Below are 24,304 nucleotides of genomic sequence, written 5' to 3'. Positions count from 1 at the left end.
ATTTTCAGCACTTTCTCACTTCCTCATCAGCTCAGTCTGTCGGCTTTTTACATGCAGACATACAGACTGAATATACTTCCAAGGAGTATTAGGGAAACATATTATTAACCATTTCGAGAATAAAGGCAAAATTTTAAGATTACAGTTGTTGTTTCAAGAGCCTTCTGAGTGAGTGAAACTGTACTTCAGAATGAATCAGAAATGGTTTCTTTGAGCTGATAAACACAGTGTGTTGATGAGTATAAGGACGCTGAAAAGAAAAAGCTGAGTCTGCTCAGACAGAAAAACACAAATTCAGAAGAGGAGATGCACACAAAGAAAAAAAAAGAGGATGTGGTACAGTTGTCTGTGAAGGTTCTCAGTCATCCAGGTCATCGTAGTCAAAGGAGCTTGCAAAGAAAAGCGTCTGGACTTCTTTAAGTTACTTGAAGACGTTTCACCTCTCATCCGAGAAGCTTCTTCAGTTCTAAGGTCAAATGGTGGAGAGTCCCAGATATAAACCTAGTGGGAGTATCCCCCCACAGAGGGACAAAAGGACCCTCTGATGATCCTCTAATCGCCTGAGCCAAGGTGTGAAAGCGGGTGTGGGTCCCAATCAGCCAGAGTTTCGGGTGAGCTCATTGTGAAACCTGGCCCCACCTTATCATGCGAATTCCTGAGGTCAGATGGCCCAGGATGTGAGTGGGCGTTAAGGCGTCTGGGGAGGTTCTCAACACTGGATTATAGATGGCAGATAGTTGGTGTCGTAAACCCCCGCCTCTGTTCAAAGATGGTTGCTCACAGTGGAGATAGATGCTTCTTTCACTCCTCTTTCAAACCATCTGTCCTCTCTGTCCAAAATGTGAACATTGGCATCCTCAAAGAGTGTCCTTTATCCTTAAGATGCAGATGGACTGCTGAGGCTTGTCCTGTGGAGGTGGCTCTTCTGTGTTGTGCCATGCGCTTGTGAAGTGGCTGTTTGGTCTCTCCAATGTAGAGGTCTGGGCATTCCTCGCTGCACTGTACAGCATACACCACATTGTTAAGTCTGTTGGCGTTTTGTCTTTCGGGTGAACCAGTTTTTGTCTGAGCGTGTTGCTGGGTCTGAAATGCACCGGGATGTCATGCTTGGAGAAAACTCTCCTAAGTTAGGAGTCCATCTGCATCTTAAGGATAAAGGACACTCTTTCGAGGATGCCAATGTTCACATTTTGGACAGAGAGGACAGATGGTTTGAAAGAGGAGTGAAAGAAGCCATCTATGTCCACTGTGAGCGACCATCTTTGAACAGAGGCGGGGGTTTACGACACCAACTATCTGCCATCTATAATCCAGTGTTGAGAACCTCCCCAGACGCCTTAACGCCCACTCACATCCTGGGCCATCTGACCTCAGGAATTCGCATGATAAGGTGGGGCCAGGTTTCACAATGAACACACCCGAAACTCTGGCTGATTGGGACCCACACCCAGTTTCACACCTTGGCTCAGGCGATTAGAGGATCATCAGGGGGTCCTTTTGTCCCTCTGTGGGGGGAAACTCCCACTAGGTTTATATCTGGGACTCTCCACCATTTGACCTTAGAACTGAAGAAGCTTCTCGGATGAGAGGTGAAACGTCTTCAAGTAACTTAAAGAAGTCCAGACGCTTTTCTTTGCAAGCTCCTTTGACAAGTGGTACAGTTAATACATTTGTTTCACTGACACATCCTAACAAGGCATTTCATAGAGATTACAGCAAACGTGGTACGTTTCAACTTTAATTGTAAAATTTAAATTTTATTCTCAAAATGATCAAAAATATTTTTTATTTTCTTAGTGTAGCAATAATACTCCGGTGTAATGTCCAAAAGTGGATTCTGCTCATCTGGACGTTTTCAGTGGGAGAAACGTCTCGTCACTCATCCAGGTGACTCTCTGCTGACTGCAGGTTTCCCCGACCTTATAAACAGTACTTTTTCTATATTTATATAACTATATTTCTGTATAGCTTTTTTTAAATTTCATATTTCTGTATAGTTTTCATATTTATATTCTCTTCGTAGCTTGTACACCCACTACAGCCTGTACTAGTTATTGCATATTCATAACATACCTTCATACCGTGTACATTTTAACATACCCATAATAGACCCATATTTTGTACCCTCATACCTATAACAGACCCATTTCTGTAATATCGTATTTACCGCACTATAAGGTGCACATAAAATCCTTAAATCTTCACAAAAATCGACAGTGCGCCTTATGTATGAATTTTGGTTTGTGCTTACTGACCTCGAACTGATGTTATGTGCTACACGATGCGCAGCATTATGGTTACTGTTGCCAGGAGCCTCGCGGAGTAATACGTACTGTGCTTCAACACAACATTACCGTGTTGTGTGTGTATAACGACTTCAAAATGGCACCCGCGAAGAGACACGCTTACGAAGCGGATTTTAAACTCCGAGCAATCAGTTATGCAGCAGAAAATGGAAATAGAGCAGCTGCGAGACAATTCGGCATTAATGAGTCAATGGTGCGCAAGCGGAGGAAGCAAGAAGACGACCTAAAAGTCTTCCGAGGGAACAAGGCGCGATGGCCGCAGTTAGAGGACAAAATTGAACAGTGGGTTATTGAACTAGAACAGCAGGCAGAAGTGTCTCTACAGTCTCTATTCGACTCAAGGCAACAGCGGCAGCACGTGACATGCAGATTAACGACTTTCGAGGGGGACCTTCTTGGTGCTTCCGTTTTATGAAAAGGCATAATCTCTCAATCCGCACAAGAACTACTGTCTCACAGCAACTGCCAAACGATTACAAAGAAAAGTTGGCCATTTTCAGCACCTACTGCCAGAATAAGACCACTGAAAAAAAGATCCGGCCAGAACACATCACTAACATGGACGAGGTCCTCCTCACCTTTGACATCCCCGTGAACCGTACTGTCAAGAAAACAGGGACCAGTACGGTATCTATACGCACCACAGGGAACGAGAAGTCATCCTCCACTGTAGTTCTGGGCTGCCAAGCTAATGGCCAGAAACTACCACCCATGGTCACTTTCAAGAGGAAGACTTTGCCAAAAGAAAAGTTTCCGGCCGGCGTCATCGTCAAGGCTAACTCAAAGGGCTGGATGGACGAGGAGAAGATGAGCGAGTGGCTGAGTTTATGTCAAGAGACCGGGTGGCTTTTTCCACAAATCTCCTTCTCTTTTGATCTACGACTCCATGCGCGCCCATCTCACCGAGGCTGTCAAAACCCAAGTGAAGCAAACTAATTCGGAGCTTGCCGTCATTCCGGGTGGATTAACCAAAGAACTCCAACCACTAGATATTGGTGTCAACAGGTCGTTCAAAGTTAAATTACAAGCTGCGTGGGAGCATTGGATGACAGAAGGCGAACACACATTCACCAAGACAGGGAGGCAACGCCGAGCGAGTTACGCCGCTATCTGTCAATGGATCGTGGATGCTTGGGCTAAGGTATCAGTCTCAAGTGTCGTCCGAGCTTTCACGAAGGCTGGAATAATCACTGAACAGCTAAGTAACCGCAACGAGACTGATTCAGATAATGATGAATGATGTTTAACTCATCTGATTGTTTTATTTTGCTGAATGCACTTTAAACGCCTTTTAATCCGGCGTGAGAGGGATCCGGGCATCGTTGATACCGAAATTGCGCAGCTGTTTACCGTAACTCAGACACGGAAGGTAAAGAATTTGATGGAAGTTGAATGTACTGGCAAAAGTAAGTGTATTTTTCAATATTTAATGTGTTACAGCTTAACAGTGTTAAGAGTTAATGTGAATGAGCTTAATAAAGGTCAAGTTATCTGACTGTTTTGTTTGTCTTAATGCGCCTTATAATACGGTACACCTTATGTATGAAAACAGACCCAGTCTTCAACAGTGCGCCTTATAGTGCGGAAAATATGGTATATCTATTTTATTGCTAAAGCACTTTCTGGATGAATGCAAACTGCATTTCGTTGCCTTGTAATTGTGACATGTGCAGTAACAATAAAGTTGAATTCTATTCTATTCTATTTACATAATGACTGAAACCAGCCCACTGAAGGAACACTGGGCTGGGAGGTCAGTTCCTTCATCATAATCATGCAAATTCTCATGACCATTGATCAACAACCATTGATCAAAGACCATGAGTCCCATTCACAGAGAGTTGGGGAATGGCTGCAATCACAGCATTGTAAGATGGTGACAGATGTACCCTTAGGCCCCCTCCTCGATTCAGAGATGGTCTTTCCCTTTTCACGTAAATGGCCTCCTTGACTCCGCCCTCAAACCAGCGTTCCTCCCTGTCCAGGATGTTACATCCTCATCATTGAAAGAGTGTCCACTGGCCTGTAGGTGTAAATAGACTGCAGAGTCCTGGCCTGACGAGGTGGCTCTTCTGTGTTGTGCCATCCGCTTCGCCAGAGGTTGTTCGGTTTCCCCGATGTATAAATCCTGGCAATCCTCCTGCACTTAACAGCGTACACTATGTTACTCTGTTTGTGTCGGGGGACCTGATCCTTGGGGTGGACCAGTTTTTGGCGCAGTGTGTTTTGGGGTTTAAAAGCCACAGAGTCGCGGTGTTTAGAAAAAATGCGTCTCAACTGCTCCGATACTCCTGACACATATGAGATCACTACAGGTTTTCACTTAGGCAGCGGTTGTCCTTCTCTCCTGGATCAGTTGGAGCTTTCTTTAGGAGCCTTCTCAGCTTTGACAAAAGTCCAGCTGGGATAACCACATTTACTCAGGGCCTTCTTCATGTGATGTTCTTCTGCCTCCCTGGCCGCTGTGTCAGTGGGGATGGTGTTCGCTCTGTGTTGTAGCGTCCTGATGACACCCAGTTTATGCTCCAGTGGACGATGAGAGTCAAACCTTAAATAGTGATCCGTATGCGTTGTTGATCAATGGTCATGAGAATTTGCATAATTATGATTAAGGAACTGACCTCCCAGCCCATTGTTCCTTCAGTGGGCTGGTTTCAGTCATTATGCAAATGTCCTGTTTATAAGATTGAAACCTGCAGTCAGCTGAGACTGAAGAAGTCACCTGGATGAGTGACGAAACGTTTCTCCCACAAAACGCTACGTCCAGATGAACAGAATCAACTTTTGGAGATTTACTTATCTGGATGATTGAGAATGCATCAAGACTCTGGTGTAATATACAGACTCATACAGTGGGATTTGATATGGTTTGATTTCCTTGTAATAAATTTGACCTTTTTGGCTGATTTCCAGCTTCAGGTTTTTACTGAAAAAAAGAAGAAATAAAAGTCCATATTCAGCTTATAGCCATTTATGCAGCCTCTAAATTCATCATGCAGTTATGTGAAGACAAAATAGACAATTATGCTCAAAAAACAAGCCAAAAACATAAAACCACCAAAAACTGTTGCACATTTGACAACTTTCACTTCTGCTTTCGTTGTGTCTGCAGGAAAATGAAAGTCGCCTGCTTAAAAGCCTCAAGATGGTAAAAGTCTTGCTGTGGCTTTGAAGGGCTTTGAAATCCCACTTTCATTTTGCTGATGAGTCTAATGCCTGAAGAACACACTGTACTAAAACATAGTAGAGCTGACTTCTACTTGTTCCTTATGGTCAATTATAGGCCAATCTCCAACCTTCCTTTCATATCAAACATCCTTGAAAGAGTAGTTGTCAAACAGCTAACAGATCATCTGCAGAGGAATGGTTTATTTGAAGAGTTTCAGTCAGGTTTCAGAGCTCATCACAGCACAGAAACAGCTTTAGTGAAGGTTACAAATGATCTTCTTATGGCCTCTGACAGTGGACTCATCTCTGTGCTTGTCCTGCTAGACCTCAGTGCAGCGTTCAATACTGTCGACCATAATATCCTATTAGAGCGATTAGAACATGCTGTAGGTATTACAGGTACTGTGCTGCAGTGGTTTGTATCATATCTATCTAATAGACTCCAGTTTGTGCATGTAAATGGAGAGTCCTCTTCACACACTGAGGTTAATTATGGAGTTCCACAGGGTTCAGTGCTAGGACCAATTCTGTTTACATTATACATGCTTCCCTTAGGCAGCATCATTAGAAGACATAGCATACATTTACACTGCTATGCAGATGACACCCAGCTCTATCTGTCCATGAAGCCAGATAACACACACCAATGAGTTAAACTGCAGGAATGTCTTAAAGACATAAAGACCTGGATGGCCGCTAACTTTCTGCTTCTTAATTCAGATCAAACTGAGGTTATTGTACTCGGCCCTGAAAATCTTAGAAATATGGTATCTAAGCAGATTCTTCCTCTGGATGGCATTACCTTGGCCTCCAGTAACACTGTGAGGAACCTTGGAGTCATTTTTGACCAGGACATGTCCTTCAACGCACATATTAAACAAATATGTAAGACTGCTTTCTTCCATAGAAATATCCTGTCTCAGAGTGACGCTGAAAAACTAGTTCCCCTCCCTGAGCCTAGTTCTGCTGGGATACTCCAGTGAGGTTTCTGATAAATCTAGTACTCTGTGACTGTATCTGATGACTGGCAGGTCATAAGTGTTGATAGCCCGGATCTTGTTCTTACCGTTCAGCTGACTCCTCAGGACTTGCCTGACCCTCTGCAGGTACTTGGTGGTTGCAGCTTTCCTAGCAGCCTGTTCATGGTTCCTATTTTCCTGTGGGATTCCCAGGTACTCGTAGGCGTCCTCAGTGTCTGCAATGTTTCCTTCTGGTAGTGCAATCCCCTCAGTTCGGAGTACTCTTTTTTGGGCAGATTGACTGTTTGGATTTTGATTATTTTTTTCCCCCTGAATAATAAACTGCCTCTTATATAAACTGCATTTTCTGTTTTCTTTGTTAATATTTAAATTTCTTTGATGATCTGAAACATTTAAGTTTGACAAACACACACACACACAAAATAGGGGGGTGGGGATGTAAAAGCTGCAGAGTTTACAGTGTCAGTACTTTATCAGTGTTTTATACCCACAAAGCTAGACGTTTAGACACCATCTGTGCTCAAAATTCAAACTGATGTGAACATTGTTACGGCCCTAGCAGGGCCGCCTCCTGAAGTTGTCTGTGTGGGCGTGTCCGACCATCTCTCCTGCCTTAGCTGCCACCTTTCTTTTGTGCAGCTGAGTCTCGTCAGTAATTAAAAGTATTTAAGCCCAGGGAAAGGTGAGCTCTGGGCCAGAGTGCCATTAGTGTGGTTGCAGCTAGTGAGCTGTGTGTTTGTGTGGTTGCAGCTAGTGAGCTGCTCTCTTTTTGACTTACTTTTTACTTTATTGACCACCGCTTGAGTGGTGTTTGTTTTCCTTAAATGGTAATAGTGGCTTGTCCGTCTCTTTTAGTTGAGCTACTTTAATAAAACTATTTAATTTAACCCTTTTGCCTCTTTGACTCCTTTTTCTGACCCGGACACTTTTTGTTACTTCCCCCCGTCATCGCCTGGACCCTTTTAGGGCAACGTAACAACATCACAAACCCACAGATACAAAGTGGCACAGACATGATTACAATCAAAGGAGGAGCACTTAGCCTCATGAATGCACTCATTTTACCTTTTACGTACAGTATGCTAAGATTTTGATTATGATCCTGCCTCTGCAGAGTTTCTAAAAAGAACCTGTTGAGTTACATCATCCCTAAAAACTCCTGCTGTACAGAAGCACCAGATAACTTGACAAAAACGTGAAGCAGGATAACAATAATGTGAACGCTTAAACATCATTCAGATTAATAACTATGTACACCTTTGTTTTCTTACTTGTGGAGTTCTGATGTCACTATTGAAGTCTTTCACGTTGCTGCGCTTTAAATGACTTACACAAATGCATCGAGGCATTTCAGAGGCAATGATTCAATGATTCAATGATTAAAATTTTAATTATGATAGTTTTGTATTGAAAGATGTATATTTTCCTTGTAAAGAAGTAAATATGGGTAATAAATAGCACTACCTAAATAGGAGATTGCACAGATTGTAATGAATAAATCAAATATTTTAGTAAAGAGCTTCTGTGAAGGACCAAAGCTGATCAAAATTAGCTGCATGAAGTAATCATTAAAAAGTCACAGCAAATATTTTTTATCAGTGTGCGTTTTTATTCAAACATTCTTTTCTAACTAAATTTCTCATTTTGTTAAAAATCTAAAACACAAATATACGAGACTGAACCTGCGAAGAACTCAGCTTTCATAATAAGATGAAAGAAGTCGTGACCATAGAAAGATGCACTAGTGACCAACAGAGGAACTGCAAACAATGACTCCATGAATCAAATGTTGTCAAAAAAGTTTTGTTGGTTTGTTTTTTTTGTCTGCAGATATTTTATTACAGTTTTAGCCGATAAGTGGATGATGTTGGTTTTTGTTCCATTTTCGGTCCTGTGTCATTACAGCATAATGTGACATTATGTTGTGATGTAATTTTAACTAAAACGAATCATTGATGACCGTGTTATCGTCACCATGATCTTTGTCAATTCCACATCTGAAGGACAGCCAATCCCAGCAGGAACACGAGCTTCAGCTGACCAATCCCTGAGGCCTGAGAGAGTGAACGACACAGACACACATACATGCATGTTTATCCGGCACAAAAAAGGTGAAATGTTGTATGTTAGCAGCTTCTTTTGTGACTCATGATGCCATCATGTGTGATCAGGATTTGTTTTGCAAACACTGACTTTGAAACTGTGGCTGTGTTAGAGTGACAGACAGTATGTGACGGAAAACACAGAATTGCAGAATCAATAAATAAATATTTTCTTGTTTTAAGTTAAATACTATAAATCTGTCCTTTACTGACACGTCTAAAAAAAAAACAAAAAAAAAACAGGATTTCTCACCTTGTTCCTGAAATTGGACTCATCCTCTAAAAGACAGGAGAAAGCACAGATACTGGCATCAGTACCAAAGTACCAATAATAGACAAAGTGTCTGTGCTGTGTTGGTGCGCTGCTGTTACCTTTAAAAGAAGAGTGGACAAGGTCAGTGCTGAATTCGATATAGTCATAGCTGTAGTCAAGGTCCGTCAAGTTGAAGTCGACAGGGTCGGTCAAGTTGAAGTCGATATAGTCGGTCCAGTTAAACTCTGTGAGGTCATAATGGTCCCAGTCTTCTTTTTCACTGTTTTCTGTGATAAAAATTCAGCAGAAACAAAATAAAAAGCACGTAAGCTGACAGAAGTTGGCTGACATACACATACACACCCTTTATAAAACAACCCAATTATAATTCTGTATTCTGTATATGTAATAAATATTATTAAATATAGTATTACTCTGGGTTAATATTTTATTTAATTAGTATGAAGCTTTTTAACAGCTTTGGAAAATAAAGGTCATCTGAACAGTCTGAAGTCTGTGGATGTTTGGAGTTTAGAGCTAATTGGTCAGAAAAAAAAGGCTGTCAGTTTTGCTTTCGGTTTGAAGGCGAGGCCGTGACCAGTGCGCCACATCAGGACATCCCATTAATAACCAGCGAAATCCGCGAAGCAGCCAACTTTATTTTTTTCCAATTGTTATAGACGTTTTAAGACTGTTACCCCCCCCCCCCCCCCCCCCAACCACACACTTTATACACTTTTCTCAGACAGGCATGAACATTTACACACTTTTCTCTCTTGTTTAAACTCTCAAAGTTCAAACCTTCGTAGAAACAAATAAGTCCAGTATTATAGAATCAAAGTCACCCGCAGAAGCCTCTGACTCTGCAAAACGTTTCATCGACATTGTTGTGTTTGGTGGAGAAAACCTACAAACATACAGTGCAGCACTCGCTGCCAGCGATGGAAGATTTATGTAAATTTGACAAGCTGAACGCATTCTGTACTGCACAGGAGACACGGCACGATTATTTACAACGGTCCACAGCCAATCAGGACGCAGAACACAATGCGGGGTTAAAAAAAAAAGAACAAAAAACAAAAAAATAGCCTAAACATGGAAAGTTGCACGCGCACACAAAAAAAAAAAATCCGCGAGACCGCGTTACAGCGCCGGATGACTGTGCAAACAAAGAACAAACACTTTTTTTTTTAAAAAAAATCTCCTTTTCACAAGGACACATTTATAACATTAATATATAATTTATAACATCTAAAGTTCTGGTTGCAGTTTACTCACCACAGCAGACTAACACACTCAGAGTCAGCCAGAGAGAGGCGGACAGTAACGGGTTCATCCTGGACGAGAGACACAAACTGGCAGAGAGAGAGCGTGGGAATGAGATCTGAGTCCTCTGACACGTTAAACAAAAACTTTATTTTCCCACGAAACGAGTTTATCTGTTATCAGCAAGCCCGAACTCGTTAGGTGAGCCCTAAAAACACTTTCTAGATGTGACAGTTACATCAAACATAAGGTTCGGGGGCCAGAATTGGACCCCAATCTGCCCCGCTGCTTATGTGAAAAAGGCATAAATTTAAGTGTGTTTTCATGGGTCGTACAGCTTTTACTAAAGATGAAAATCTACCCAACAGGCATTCATACTAGACTATTGTGAACAGACATACAAACAAGACATGCTGTGGAAGAGAGCCAATAAAAATGCTCCCAGAAGCAGTGTTGCACAAAGCTGCAGACGACAGAAGCAAAAACATCAGCAGCTGCAGGACATGATTCCAGTTGTTTGTCCAGTGAAAGCTCACTGATACTCTGATGAGGTCATATTGTTTCAGACATTTGTTGTCCCGACTATCTCCCTCATGGTCACTCAACTCACACCAACGTCTGTGTTTCTGCAGTCCACACCAGCAACTAACAGCAGATGAGGGTAAAATGTATAAGAAAGGAATATAAGCAATGAATTAAATATTAATTAGAAAAAACTCTGCTTTAAAATCATTTTCTTTCTTTGCTTTTCTTTTTTCTTTCAGCCAATGAGTGTAGAGTGTTCATACCTGCATATACGCTTGCTGACTACCTGTGTTAGCAGAGAAAGTAGCGTAATTAAAGTAGATGCACTTACTCTGTCACTGTGCATAGAGGGTTTGGTGGTTTTCACACGTATCTTGACTTTAAGTGGAGAGAGGAGATGTGGTTGCTATACTGTTGCTATGTGCAAGACCAGCACGACCTGTGTACAAGAAACACAGAGAAGTCTGCATGTTTGTTCAGTTGCCATAAGCAGTTAACAGCTCGTATTTCTGTGAATGCAGATTTATTTCTCCTTCAGATTTTTAATTTTCCATTTAACTTAGTAAAACTTCACTCGGTTCTTGTGCTCACTGGAATTAAGCTGCTGTTACTCACCGTGAACTCGTCTGTGAGGGCTGAGCCGACTAGATTTGAATGTATTTATCTGATAGCAAAACTAAAAAACTGCAACATTTAATGAAGTGTAGTGGAGATCTGTCACATGGGCAAAGAAAGATTCATTTTATTATTAGTGTTATAATTTTTTTTTTATTTAAAGCTCGGGGCTTTCTGTTTCTGATGTTACTGTCAAAACTAAAACGTTGTCTGACTTTCTGTGTTGGTTTATCTGCTCGTGAGTCAAAGTGACTCTTTAAAGTGTGTGAAAGATGACCTCATGAACAGGAAGGCGCGAGGGAACTGCCAGACTGCTCCTTTTCTTGTAACACTCTTACATCAAAGGTAAGTGGCTGTAGGTCAGCCACTAATCAGAAGGTCGGTGGTTCGATCCCAGGCTGCCTCCTGGCTGCATGTCAAATATCCTTGGGCAAGATACTAACCTCATGTTCGCCTACCGGTGGTGGTCAGAGGGCCCGGTGGCGCCAGTGTCCGGCAGCCTCGCCTCTGTCAGTGCGCCCCAGGGCAGCTGTGGCTACAATGTAGCTTGCTATCGCCAGTGTGTGAATGACTGAATGTAGTGTAAAGCGCTTTGGGGTCCTTAAGGACTAGAAAAGCGCTATACAAATACAGGCCATTTACCATTTACCAAGATGTGCAGCTTCTTCGAACTTGTTGAAGTGTCTGCCACATGCTGCACAAACACTTGCTGTGAAGAAGAGATGTGCACGGTTTGTTGGCTCTGCCCCTGACTCCTGTGAAAAACCCTAACCTGCTCACTATTTACAGCATCAGTCACAAGCCGGGACCGGGGGTCAGTGATGCTGTAGGACACGTTACAGAGATTTGTTACTTTCACATATTTATATACTCTCAAAGTCTGCTGCTGATCTCAGTGAGGAGATCCGCAGAGATTCAAAGAGTTTCAGATTAGAGCAAAAGACCTCCCATCACCAAAGCAGACTGTTGTCTTAGTTTGATGTGTAGGGATCAACTACTCACTGCATTTTGTACTGTTGAAATTTGAGCTTATAAATAATATAATGTAATATTAACCTTTTATGGGCACAAGCCGGAGTTCACTTAGAGCCAGCAAACCTGGATAAATGTGGAGGGCTGAGTCAGGAAGTGCATGAAATCAAGGATGCAGATAATCATGGACCAGGTTGATCAGGCCCACGGTGCCGATGACTGCGTCCGGCGTTGTTGGCCAACAGGATATAAGTGGAAACGCTGCTACTGTTTGAAGACAACACAGGATGAGCAGAGGGGAAAAACATTATGTACAGAGAGGATTCCCACTCTGCTCATCCGGATATGACCATTATTATTATTATTATTATATTATGTGCACATACTTACAGCTAATGAGGCTGTAGACAGCCTGTTTGTACTTGTTCTTCATGTGCGTCTTAATAAACTTTAATAAGTGATAAATTCCACCTGCTCCCTTTCAGACTTAAAACATTTATTTACGCCATCACAAACGTGTGACACCAACCTCGTGTTTTGTATTTTATTTCAATAAAGAGAGAACATTTCAGAAGAATTGAACATCATTTATTGAGAAAGAGAAATTTATTTTAATGAATCTATTTGGTGACTAGACTCCGATGACTGGTGGTGACCCATCAGAGTCAGACGCTGGTGGTGGTGAAGGTGAACCCTGAGGCTTGGACGGAGCTCGAGTGACTCAGCGGGGTGGGGAGGAGGGAGGCGGGTTTTTAGAAAGGAGAGTCAGAAAGGGAGAATGAAGGAAGAGCACTGAAATTTAAACCGTGCAGAGCGGAGGCTGATTGGCTCAAAGGAGGCGAGCATAAAGATGATTGGACTACACTGACGATGTAGTGTGATGAAACTTAAATTTAAAAAATGGGGAAGCTTGACTTCCTCTGGCCTCCGGGAGGAAACCCCGCTGCGGTTAATCGAGGTGCAGAGATGTGAAAGAAGAAGCTGAAAGTTGCAGATGCATAACAGGAAGTGAGTTCAGAAATCATCAAATGATTCCTATGAGCTCGTCCTTGGCTCCGCCCACCAATCAATTCCAGGCGTGAAGAATCACCAATCCCAGCAGGAGTACCAGGTTCAGCTGGCCAATCCCTGAGCCCTGAGAGAAGTCACATGGTTCACAGAAGCAAAAACAGCTACTTTGATATGTGATGTTTGACACCGATCCACATTTATGAACTTTATTATTTTTATCCAGACTAAAATTTAAACGTATCAGCTCATAACCTTTAAAGCTGTGGAATTAACATAAACAACAATAAGTAATCAGTACTCACTACCAACATGTATTTTAATTAATATTTAAAATGTTAAAAGAAGCAACTTCTCTTAAATTTTAATAATGTTGACAAACATTCATTTTAAGGATGATTTATGGAAAATAAAGGTTTTATTGCTTTTTGTGTCTCACTGAAAACAGAACACAGCCACATTAGACTTATTCTATGATGTCATCGAGAAAAGAGTAGAAAAAAATATCTGAAGCCCAAATTTTTGGCTCACTAGAATTTATTATTTGAACCTTCGACCAGGATAAACACAAAATGGCAGAAAATACTAATAAACAGAATACAGCATATATATAAATGTGAGTTAAATATTGTGAATTTGTCCTTTAATAATGCGTCTGAACATACATGGACATAAAACCTTTTTTTTCTAAGGTGCTCACCTTGTTTGGGATCATAAGCTGTACCTCTGAAAACACAAAGACACAGAAAAGCACAGATGCTGATGGTAGTGCCATCAAGTCTCAGTTACTAAACAGAGTTTGTGTGTTTGCGTGGGTCTCTGCTGTTACCGGGGAAGCTGGAGTAATCTAAGGTGTGGTCGTTGTAGTCGTAATCATAGTCTGTCGGCTGTGTGACTGTGTGATCGGTGGTCAGCTCTTCCATCTCGTGTCCTGTGGAGGAAAATGAAGCGGAAACATCAACAACATGTGAGCAGCTGGGATTTAAAGGAGGCCGTTTTCCTCTTGCTAACAGCGGCTGTGCTAAACTTGAAAAGACTTTAAAACAATCAAGATGAAACTGATGTGCTGACATTCAGCTTTCATGGAGATGTTTGAGCTGTTTAGGAATCACAAGCGTTTTCATGGTTTTTACCAAATGTTGTGCTTTTACTGCAGCTGACCACAGCGCGCTCTCATGTCATCAACTTCTTTGCTTTGACAAACTCTTCAGTGTCTTTGGATCGTTATCCGTTTGCACCATGAAGGTCTGTCCGATCCCTCGCTCCGTACACGTCACAGTTCATCTGCACGCGCCAGCTCTGGGCCGTATCTGCTTTGAGGGGAGTACTGTATTTCACAAATTGTTATCTTTGTTTGTATTCAGTATCATGTCCTAAATCTTGGCCACGCAAGCAAAGGTAGCAGAATTTTAATCGTACTTTTAAAGACATTTTAAAAAACTTTGACCTCATTTTGACCTTGAAGAAGAGGTCAGAGGTCCAAAGTGACACGATATACAGAATGTGTATCTATAAATTTCCAACATGTCTGTATGTTGTCAATACAAACAGAAAAAGAAGCAAGTTTAAATAGCTCTATGTAATATATAATTATAAATATGAGAATATACATGATGTAATATTTAACCCCTGAGGAAATGTATATTTCCCTCAGTATTATTATTATTGTTTTGGCCTTGAAGAAGAGGTCAGAGGTCAAAGGTGACTAAATCTTTATATGGTACTTCCTACATGTTGATGATGCACCCACACTATTGGGCATTTTGTCAATTTTCCATACATAAAATCATAAAGTTGACCTTGAAGACTTTGTGAGCAGAGTTTGAATGGATCATCAACATAACAGCTATGGAACGCCAAGACTGACATAATGAATCAATGAAATACACCATTAAATAATTAATTAAAATGTGAAATAAATAAACAATTAATTAAAATGTGAAATAAATAAACAAATAATTAAAATGTGAAATAAATAAACAATTAATTAAAATGTGAAATAAATAAACAATTAATTAAAATGTGAAATAAATAAATAAATAATTAAAATGTGAAATAAATAAACAATTAATTAAAATGTGAAATAAATAAATAAATAATTAAAATGTGAAATAAATAAATAATTAAAATGTGAAATAAATAAATAAATAATTAAAATGTGAAATAAATAAATAATTAATTAAAATGGGAAATAAATAATTAATTAAAAGGGGAAATAAATAAATAAATAATTAAAAGGGGAAATAAATAAATAAATAATTAAAATTGGAAATAATTAATTAAATAAATATGCATGACACATTTAATTAATTATTTAATTATGTATTTAATGAATTCATCATGTCAGTCTTGGCGTTTCACAGACAACACACTAAAAGAATGACAAATGCATGCAAATGCTACCAAAACCAGAACCTCCCTGGTTGAAGTAATAAACACCAGTGACCCCGAGCCACTGGCAGCCCTGCAGTAATATTGTCTCCATCATATTAGAGAGCCCATGTGCTTCAGAGCTGTTTCTCCTTCTGATAGACGTCAACCTCGGTTTCATTTATTCTGTTATTTTGTTCTTTGTGCAGCTTTAGATGTTTTCTGGTGAAGTCTACTCTGGCCTTCTTGCTCAAGAGTACCATGAGGGTTTGACAGTGACAGCCCACTGAGTCTTCTTCACTTGGTTGGATGCTGTAAAGTGTTTTTTCTTAAGCAGGGAAATAACTCCGAGGTCTGTTGTGAGACACAGGGCAAACCATGGATGTGTATATGTTATATTTCTCTTCAATAGAGGACTTTTACTATTCAAAATGTTATTCTTGCACAATTTTAACCCATCTGGTCAAGACCTTAGCTTATTTGTTGCTAACTTTACTGGAAGCCCAGCAGTTGCTTCATGCTCCAGGTTCATCTCCCCACTTCCTAAAACGTTTCTGTGCCAGCTCACGACCAAAACACCCAACACAGCCTGCTGCGTGAATACAAGGATGTACAAGTTTCTGGGAATAATGTTTGTAGCTTTTGGGCTCGTGCCAACAAATAAAGAAGTGAAATTCAAAACATTTCCTCTCAGTGCTCTCCCTCATGGGGGAGTTAAGCTGCAGAGAAGCCAGAAAATGCTTTACAGTGAGTAACACCAGCTGAAATCCACGATCTCGCTTGAGTGGATTGGATGGGTTGTTACCAACCAGTAGCGCCTTTAGAAATATATTTACTGAGAAAATAGAAGACGAGTTCAACACCGTCTTTACCTGCTGCTGTACATATTCATGTGTATTGTTACAGTCTTATTCCAAAATAGATCAAATTCATTTTCACCTTAAACTCCGACACAGAGCAGTGTGGGGCAGACGTTCTGCCAGGCTCCATCAGGTTGGATGGTGAGCATCTGTGCACGTGTTCTGAGCAACTGCGTGACATTCACAGGCCGGTCTGTGATGTGCTGTTCTTTCCAGATGCACTGTATGACTAGGTCAGATTATTTCACAGTGTCTGCATGTTATACCCACAGAGCGACAGTTTAGCCTCATTTCCTGTCTTCTTCACATCTAAAGGTAAACCCACATCCACATCACACACCCACAATGCAATGCAAAGTGTCTGAGGCGTGACCGCAGTCATATCTGCAGCAACATTTTTGTTTTCAGGCAGACACATTATGCTGTCTTTAGTTTGTTCCTAGTTTTAAACTGACGCCTGCATTGTGCTTGTTTGTATCTATAATTTTATATTCTAATATATTTTAAGCACAAGTTACAGTAAACCTCAGATTTTATTCTAACAGATTTTTGTAAAAGCCAAACAGGTTTTTCTTTTTGTTTTGTTGCCTAAACATGGAAAAACTTCAGTTTGTGGATATTACAGAAGCATTGGATCGCTCCTTGTCCTAACGAGCCTGCTAAAATGACGTTGTTTTGTCTCCCTCTCATACCCAGCTTTCTGATGAAACTATAAAATCACAAACATGTAAACAGGATTATATTTTATGCTACTCGAGTATTTCCAGGACGATGTCCTTTACTAGTCTAAAACCCACAAACACAACATGACAAGTAAAGTAGCTCAGTCCTTTGAAATGACCGGGTTCCTAGAGAAAGACGTCAACAACCGTGAGTCTCGTGGTCGCTTCTGCTTTCAGTTCAAAGGCCAGTTTATAAAGAAGCAGTTTATAAAGACATGTCATCGATTACAGTTTTGTTTAGTAATTTTTAGTCTATCAGACAAACAAAAAACTCACAGTGACTCTTCAACCTGTAACTGAAAGAATGAAACACACAAAACTTTATGGATCTCTCGATCAATATCAGACCTTTGAGTGCAAAAGTAGGTTTAGTCTGAATATTTATAACACAGATATGTGAAAGGTCATAGGTCACTCACCACAACAGGACGACATGATCAGAGCAAGCCAGAGAGAGACGGAGAGCAACACATTCATCCTGGACGAGAGACACAAACTGACTGAGACAGAGAGAGAGAGCGGGGGAGTGTCTAAATGGAAACTCTCCAAACGAGAGAAAACGTACAGCCTTTAACAAGCCTCAGCTTTGTGAGTCGGACACAACAGGCTTTTTTAAGATGAGGCCACTGAAAAAAAACAAAGAAAAAAGTTTGAGCCTGGATGAGGAGAGTAAAATTTCACAAAAACAGTTTTTTCACAATTTTCTAATAAATCTATAAGAAGGAACTGAAGGTCAGTGAAGAGAAAAGGCCAAATTTATTAAAAGAAACTCAGAAATATATGAAAAAGTCGAAAATGTATGCGTCTTATTTTACCCCAGTGTGTTCCGACCAAGTTGTTCAATACAGGCGACATAAAAACAACCAACAGTGAAGAATTTCATTCTAAGGGTTGAAATTGTCTCTGCATTGAATCATATCTGTTATTAATCTCTGTCTCTCTTCCACAGCATGTCTTTATCCTGTCTTCCTTCTCTCACCCCAACCAATCACAGCAGATGGCCCCGCCCCTCCCTGAGCCTGGATCTGCTGGAGGTTTCTTCCTGTTAAAAGGGAGTTTTTCCTTCCCACTGTCACCAAAGTGCTGCTCATAGGGGGTCATATGACTGTTGGGTTTTTCTCTGTATCTATTAATGTAGGATCTACCTTACAATATAACACACCTTGAGGAGACTGTTGTTGTGATTTGGTGCTGTGTAAATAAAATTGAATTGAATTCCTCATCAGAGGAAGAGTGTCTCCCTCGTCACCGCGGGCGAGCGGTGCCGTAGCAGCTGCGCAGGTGGATGTGTGCCTCTGAGTGCTTATAGATGCGGGTGGTGATGCTGACGAGCGTGCCTCTCACACACCTTTGAAGAAAGTGTCATCAACTACGAGGAGGAGCTGAGCAGTCAGCGCAGACCAGAGAGCACCGCAGGTACGTGAAACCTGAGGCCAGGTTTCAAACATGCTGTGATGCAACCCTTGTTCAACAAACCTGACCTTTGACCCTTCCACTTTGTCTAACTACAGGCCGATCTCCAACTTAGAACAAACTGTTTACACCCAGCTAAAGGGCGTCCTGATAAATCTAACATTTTGGAAGTGTCCCAGTCTGGGTTTAAAACACACCACAGCACTGAATCTGCTCTTTTAAGGCTTTTTAAGGACTTATTTTTAGCCGTGGATTCAGGGAACGGTGTTTTTAGCTCTACCAGCTGCTTTTAACACAGTGGACCATAACGTTCTCATCTCCACAGTCTTGAGACTCTGATCCACGCATTTATCACCTCTCGCCTGGATTATTGTATTTGTGTTTTGAGTGGAATGAGCCCGGCCTCCCTCTCACGTCTACAGCTGCTACAAAACACTGCTGCACAATGTGTAGCCAGTAAAAGCAAATGAGAGCTCCTAACCCCGGTGTCAGTGTCCTTTCACTGGCTTCCCGTTCAAGTTTGAATCCATTTATAATTCCTTTATTTGTTTTAAGTCTCGTAATGGTCTTGCCTCTTCTAATGTCTGAGCTTGGCTTTTAACCCAGTGACTTGTCATCCGTCTTAAACGTTTACCTTTTGTATGTACCTGCACTGTTTGTTTCTTTAGCTCCTATGTATTAACTTATAGCTGGTTTATTGTTTAATTCTTTTCTATTGTTTTGTACAGCACGTTGGTCAGCTGTACTTTCAATAAAGTGAAAGTATGGAAGTCAGCAATGATCAGGGCAACAAGAGCTTCCCCAGACTAAGGAAGAACAAAGGAAGTCTGCACCGTTCAGGGGGGAGAGCAGCTCGTAGCGAAGCAGCAGACTGATACCTTCATGGTGACCAGAAACGGGCAGTAACGCGTTACTGTAATCCGATTACTTTTTTCGAGTAACAAGTAAAGTAAGGGATTACTATTGCAAAAAAGATAATTAGATTACTGTCACTTTCACGTAAGCACGCTGCGTTACTGCGTTACTAAAACCGTGATTTTTTTGTGAGAGTGTCTCATGACAGTGACGTAAGCGAGTGCGACGTTCGTGGCAACAGCTGTGTGCAGATCAACAATGGATAATATAACGTGTACGGGAGAGAGTATGAGCGTGCAGCACTTAAAGCGTGGAAGTACTGACCTTCCGTGTACCAAACGGTACCAAACGACTCACGGACCGTTTGGTACCGGGCCGCGAGAGTTGAGGCTCAGGTGTGAAATGTATAGTTTTCAGGTTTTTATCGGTTTTTAGCGTTATTTTATTATCGTTTTATCGTTAACTCGGTTTTCCTGGGTCTTTTCACGTGTGTTATGAATAACTCTTCTTTTTTCGGTACCGGTACTAGTTTTATTTTGTTGTATTTATCTGCGACACCTTAAAGGCCGGTCCGTGAAAATATTGTCGGACATAAACCGGTCCATGGCGCAAAAAAGGTTGGGGACCGCTGCTTTAGCTAACTTAATAACTTTAGCTAAAGTGAATAGTTAGTCTAATTCATTAGTGCAGCATTACTGGATCACCTCTGTTTGAAGTGATATGATATACAACTATCACTGTGTTTAACTACCATAACAATTCTTAGGGTACTGAGTGCATGCTTAATTAGATTGTTTTTAACATACGCTCCATTGCTATGTTTGACAGGCTGAAGTTGTCGGGTCACCTCCTAAATCAACCATCTCTTACAGGTGTTTTGTGCCAGAAATGGAGTGTCCACTGAAGACTGAAGATACTGAATCTCTACGCCTTGCCATTGATCCCTCTTGTGCCTTCATCTAGACAAGAGACATTAACTTAACCACTCTCACATGCTCTGTACCTACATCACCTTCCCTGACAGTCGTAGCTTGGCTCATCTGAGGGTGAAATTATAAGAATGTGTTATTTTGCAAAGTGCTCTCTAGGGTTCCTAAATAAAATATGGCATTGAGGTCATTTCTTTTGAATTAATCCCTTCTTCTGAAATATAAGAACCTCTCCTGGTTTTAATGGCACTTTGGATTTCCTTACTTTCTGTTCCACTCCCAACCCCAAATAGATGCTGACAAGCTGACAGTAACATGGAAGAGGGAAAGAAGTTGGAAAGGACTACTACAAATAAACCTAATGCTAACAATGTAAAATAAGAACAATAATAATAATAATAAAGATAGAAGATGAAGTAACAAGTTTTTAGTTTATTCCAAATGATCATCCAGATGTCTGACATGTGATGACAAACACCATAATGGAAGGCCTTAGTCATCACATGCTTAAACTCATATATTTTTGCATATGCTGAACAGGCAGTCAGACATGCTGTAACTGTGGGGTAGAAAACAGCATGAACACCATACGGCAGGGGTCTCAAACTCCAGTCCTCGAGGGCCGCTGTCCTGCAACTTTTCCATGTGTCCCTGTTGCAACACACCTAGTAGGTCATTAGCAAGACTAAAGAACTTGACTGCATGCTGAGTTGGCAATTCAGCCATTTCATTCATGTTACAGCAGCTCATGAGTGAATGAACATGGTGCAATAAAAGTATTTTAGAAGTATATGTTTCCAAATACATACATTTACTTGAGTGGGGTTAGGGGTTTCCACCTCAGCATGCAGTCAAGTTCTATACTCTTGCTAATGACCTACTAATTGTATTCAGGTGTGTTGCACCAGGGACACATGGAAAAGTTGCATGACACCGGCCCTTGAGGACTGGATTTTCAGACCCCTGTCATATGGAATATGACAGGTGTGGTTGAACTGCATGAAGACTCTGAAGTTTCTCTTCTCTTCTGGCAGGACAGGAATGTGGCCTTGTCCTGTGAGCCACCGTAAGGGTGTACTTGGAGTAGAACTGGACTGTCACCGGCCTCAGGCTCTTCACCTTTTCAAAGACAAAGCAGTCATTTAGATAAAATATTAGATATTGTTTACCTGTAAATGCACAAAGAGAATGTAGAAATGTAATTATTGTCAAGAGTGAACAAGCACTGATAGTGTAACCTACAGCTGTGGCCAAACGTTTAGAGAATGAGAAGTGTTGTTTGCTTATTTACAAAGTTTGCTGTTTCAGTGATAGTTGTATATCATATATCACTTCAAACAGAGGTGATCCAGTAATGCTGCACTAATGAATTACACTAACTATTCACTTTAGCTAAAGTTATTAAGTTAGCTAAAGAGTTGGGATGCTGTGTAAGACATAAATAAAGCTCAAACACAAAGGTTTGGACACCGTTTTGCATGTTTCCCTACTGTAGGGGTCTCTGCAAGCATACAGAGGGGGTACTCTGAGAGGGTCCAAGATGACAACTCTGGAATTCTACTAGAAACAGTCGATCATATTTGTTTGTCAAAGCTGAATTCAGGGCAAACGACGCTAAATTAGCGTTTTTAGCTAACAGCTACAATAAGCATAAAAGTTACTGTACGGCTATCATTTGTTAACATGACGCTTGTTCTTGTACATGTAATACATTTATTACCAACCTGAGAGTTTATCCGCTGGTCATTCGACATGACGAATGACTTCTGAAGTCTTAATTCAGCTCAAGATGCTGTAGATTCCCGTCAGTAACACTTTCGGTCCGCTAGAAAAACGTAGTTCTATTAATCTGCGCTTGAACCGGAACCGGATGTAAGTCCCAAAAAACTGAATTGTAGAACTGAAACTGAATGGTGAGAAGTGAATCTGAAATTATTCCAGAGCAAAATTTTTAAAGGATAAAATACAGTTTCAAAGCAAATCAATTCATTTTCAAAATAAAAAATTCAATTTCAATTTAGTGATGATCATTTTCAAACCAATAAACTGAATTTCAAATTAGGCTAATTCATATTCAGTTTGTAAAAGCATTTATTCAAGTTACAATTCAGAGTCAATCCAAGCAATTCAAATCTGAATTTAACTTATTCAAATTCAGTTTCTGATGGCACAGATTTCTGCCCATACACTCCTGCTATACAGGTGAAAATAGAGCAACAGGACCGCTGAGTCTTTGATTTTATTCATTTTCTGCTGTGTTTTACTTGCATCTATTTGAAAGACTGAGTGTAAACACAAAAAACTATTTTATTTTATGTGCTGGAATGTGCAGAAAATAGGTTTAAATGTTAAACAAATTTCATCCAGTCAGAGAATGTTGCATATAATTTAATGTTTGCTTAAAAAGAGACTTTTTCATTTGATTACATTTTAAATGATGGATTATGCAGAAAGAATTGGGCTGAAAGATCTGTTGCTTTATTACCTATTTAGGGGATAAATCATGTTTTAAAAAGTAACTAAGTAACTAATCACTTTTGAAAATAAGTAATCAGTAAAGTAACAGGATTACTTTTTTCAGGAAGTAATCAGTAATTAGTTACTGATTACTTTTTTCAAGTAACTTGACCAACACTGATGGTGACTCATACAAACAAAGTGAAAATAGCAAGCAGCGTCTTTCTCACAACTTGCGTGTAGCTGAAAACCGCAATAAGAAAGGAAGTGAGCACTCGGGACCAACTAAAAATGTAGAGTCAAAGTCTCAAAAGAGACAAAACAGAAGTGAGAATGTAGTAAGAAGCTGGTGTAGTGTTGCCACAAGCTGGAAAAACCTTCAAGGACCAGAGCGTACCGAGGAAACACACAGAGCAGACGTCCACACTGTATTCCTGCGAAACCTGCAGCAAAGCTCCAAAAGCAGTGAAACCTTGTTGAACAGCATGAAAACACGCATCCTTCAAGGATAGTTAGAACTTAAAGTTCATCACAGAGTTCACACAGGTGAGAAGCCATAAGTTTGTAAAACCTGTGGGAAAAGTCTCGGCTCCAGCTCATCGTTAAACACACACATGGCTAATCAAACAGGATGTGGCATGAATGATGGACCCGACCACAGTCCTGCTATACAGGTGAAAACAGAGCAACAGGACCGCTCTTTATTTTCTGCTGTTTTTTACTTGCATCTATTTGAAAGACTGAGTGTAAACACAAAAAACTATTTTATTTTATGTGCTGGAATGTGCAGAAAATAGGTTTAAATATTAAACAAATTTCTTCCAGTCAGAGAATGTTGCATATAATTTAATGTTTGCTTGATGCATAAAGTTAAGATTAAAACTAATAAAACAAGTTTTAAAAAGAGACTTTTTATTTGATTACATTTTAAATGATGGATTATGCAGAAAGAATTGGGCTGAAAGATCTGTTGCTTTATTACCTATTTAGGTTGTAAATCATGTTTTTCAAAAGTAACTAATTACTTTTGAAAATGAGTAATCAGTAAAGTAACAGGATTACTTTGGGGGGGAAGCAATCAGTAATTAGTTACTGATTACTTTTTTCAAGTAACTTGACCAACACTGGTTATAAGTCGATTCTGCATAAGCACTGAAAGAATCACTCAGAGCTGCGTTTCCTTGCAAAGGGGCCGTTGAAACTGGCGAGCACATGAGACGACACGCAGGAGAGAGGCCGTTTTCCCGGGAGTCGTGGGAGAACGTTCACAAGTCCAGCATGAACGCACACGAGAGGAGTCACAGCAGCGAGAGGCAGCACGTCTGTGTCGGAAACGCTTCACTCACAGCGGCTCTTTGAACGCCTTCTTCTTCTTCATCAGTTTGAGTAGACGTGGGAACTCTCCGACGTCTTCGTCCTGAAACATCGTACAGGTTAAAAGTGGAGCTGGTTCAGGACTCGATCAACCAAGAACTGCTGAGCCAATCAGGTGCGACGAGATTG

At 40.6% G+C, this 24,304-nt stretch overlaps 1 protein-coding gene and 1 long non-coding RNA gene across 2 annotated transcripts; both read right to left on the bottom strand.

Moving 5' to 3' along the window:
• Positions 1-8,241: 8,241 nt before the first annotated feature.
• LOC146378399 (uncharacterized) lies at positions 8,242-10,192 on the bottom strand. Its single transcript, XM_084944488.1, has 4 exons — positions 10,088-10,192; positions 8,929-9,096; positions 8,810-8,835; positions 8,242-8,508 (listed from the first exon to the last, which is right to left on the bottom strand). The coding sequence occupies exons 1-4, from the start codon at positions 10,143-10,145 to the stop codon at positions 8,440-8,442; spliced, it is 321 nt and encodes a 106-aa protein (XP_084800614.1). The 5' UTR covers positions 10,146-10,192; the 3' UTR covers positions 8,242-8,439.
• A 2,013-nt stretch (positions 10,193-12,205) lies between these two features.
• LOC146378398 (uncharacterized) lies at positions 12,206-22,343 on the bottom strand. The gene is made up of 5 exons (XR_014801689.1): positions 22,069-22,343; positions 17,567-21,463; positions 14,025-14,126; positions 13,896-13,921; positions 12,206-13,322 (listed from the first exon to the last, which is right to left on the bottom strand). It is a non-coding gene; the product is annotated as an uncharacterized LOC146378398 (long non-coding RNA).
• Positions 22,344-24,304: the final 1,961 nt, after the last annotated feature.

This window comes from Perissodus microlepis, chromosome 11 (genome assembly GCF_051167445.1).
Source record: "Perissodus microlepis isolate ML-2025 ecotype Zambia chromosome 11, ASM5116744v1, whole genome shotgun sequence".
Taxonomy (NCBI): Eukaryota; Metazoa; Chordata; class Actinopteri; order Cichliformes; family Cichlidae; genus Perissodus; species Perissodus microlepis.
Note: the sequence above shows the minus strand (reverse complement) of the source record. Positions and strands in the feature narration are given on the sequence as shown.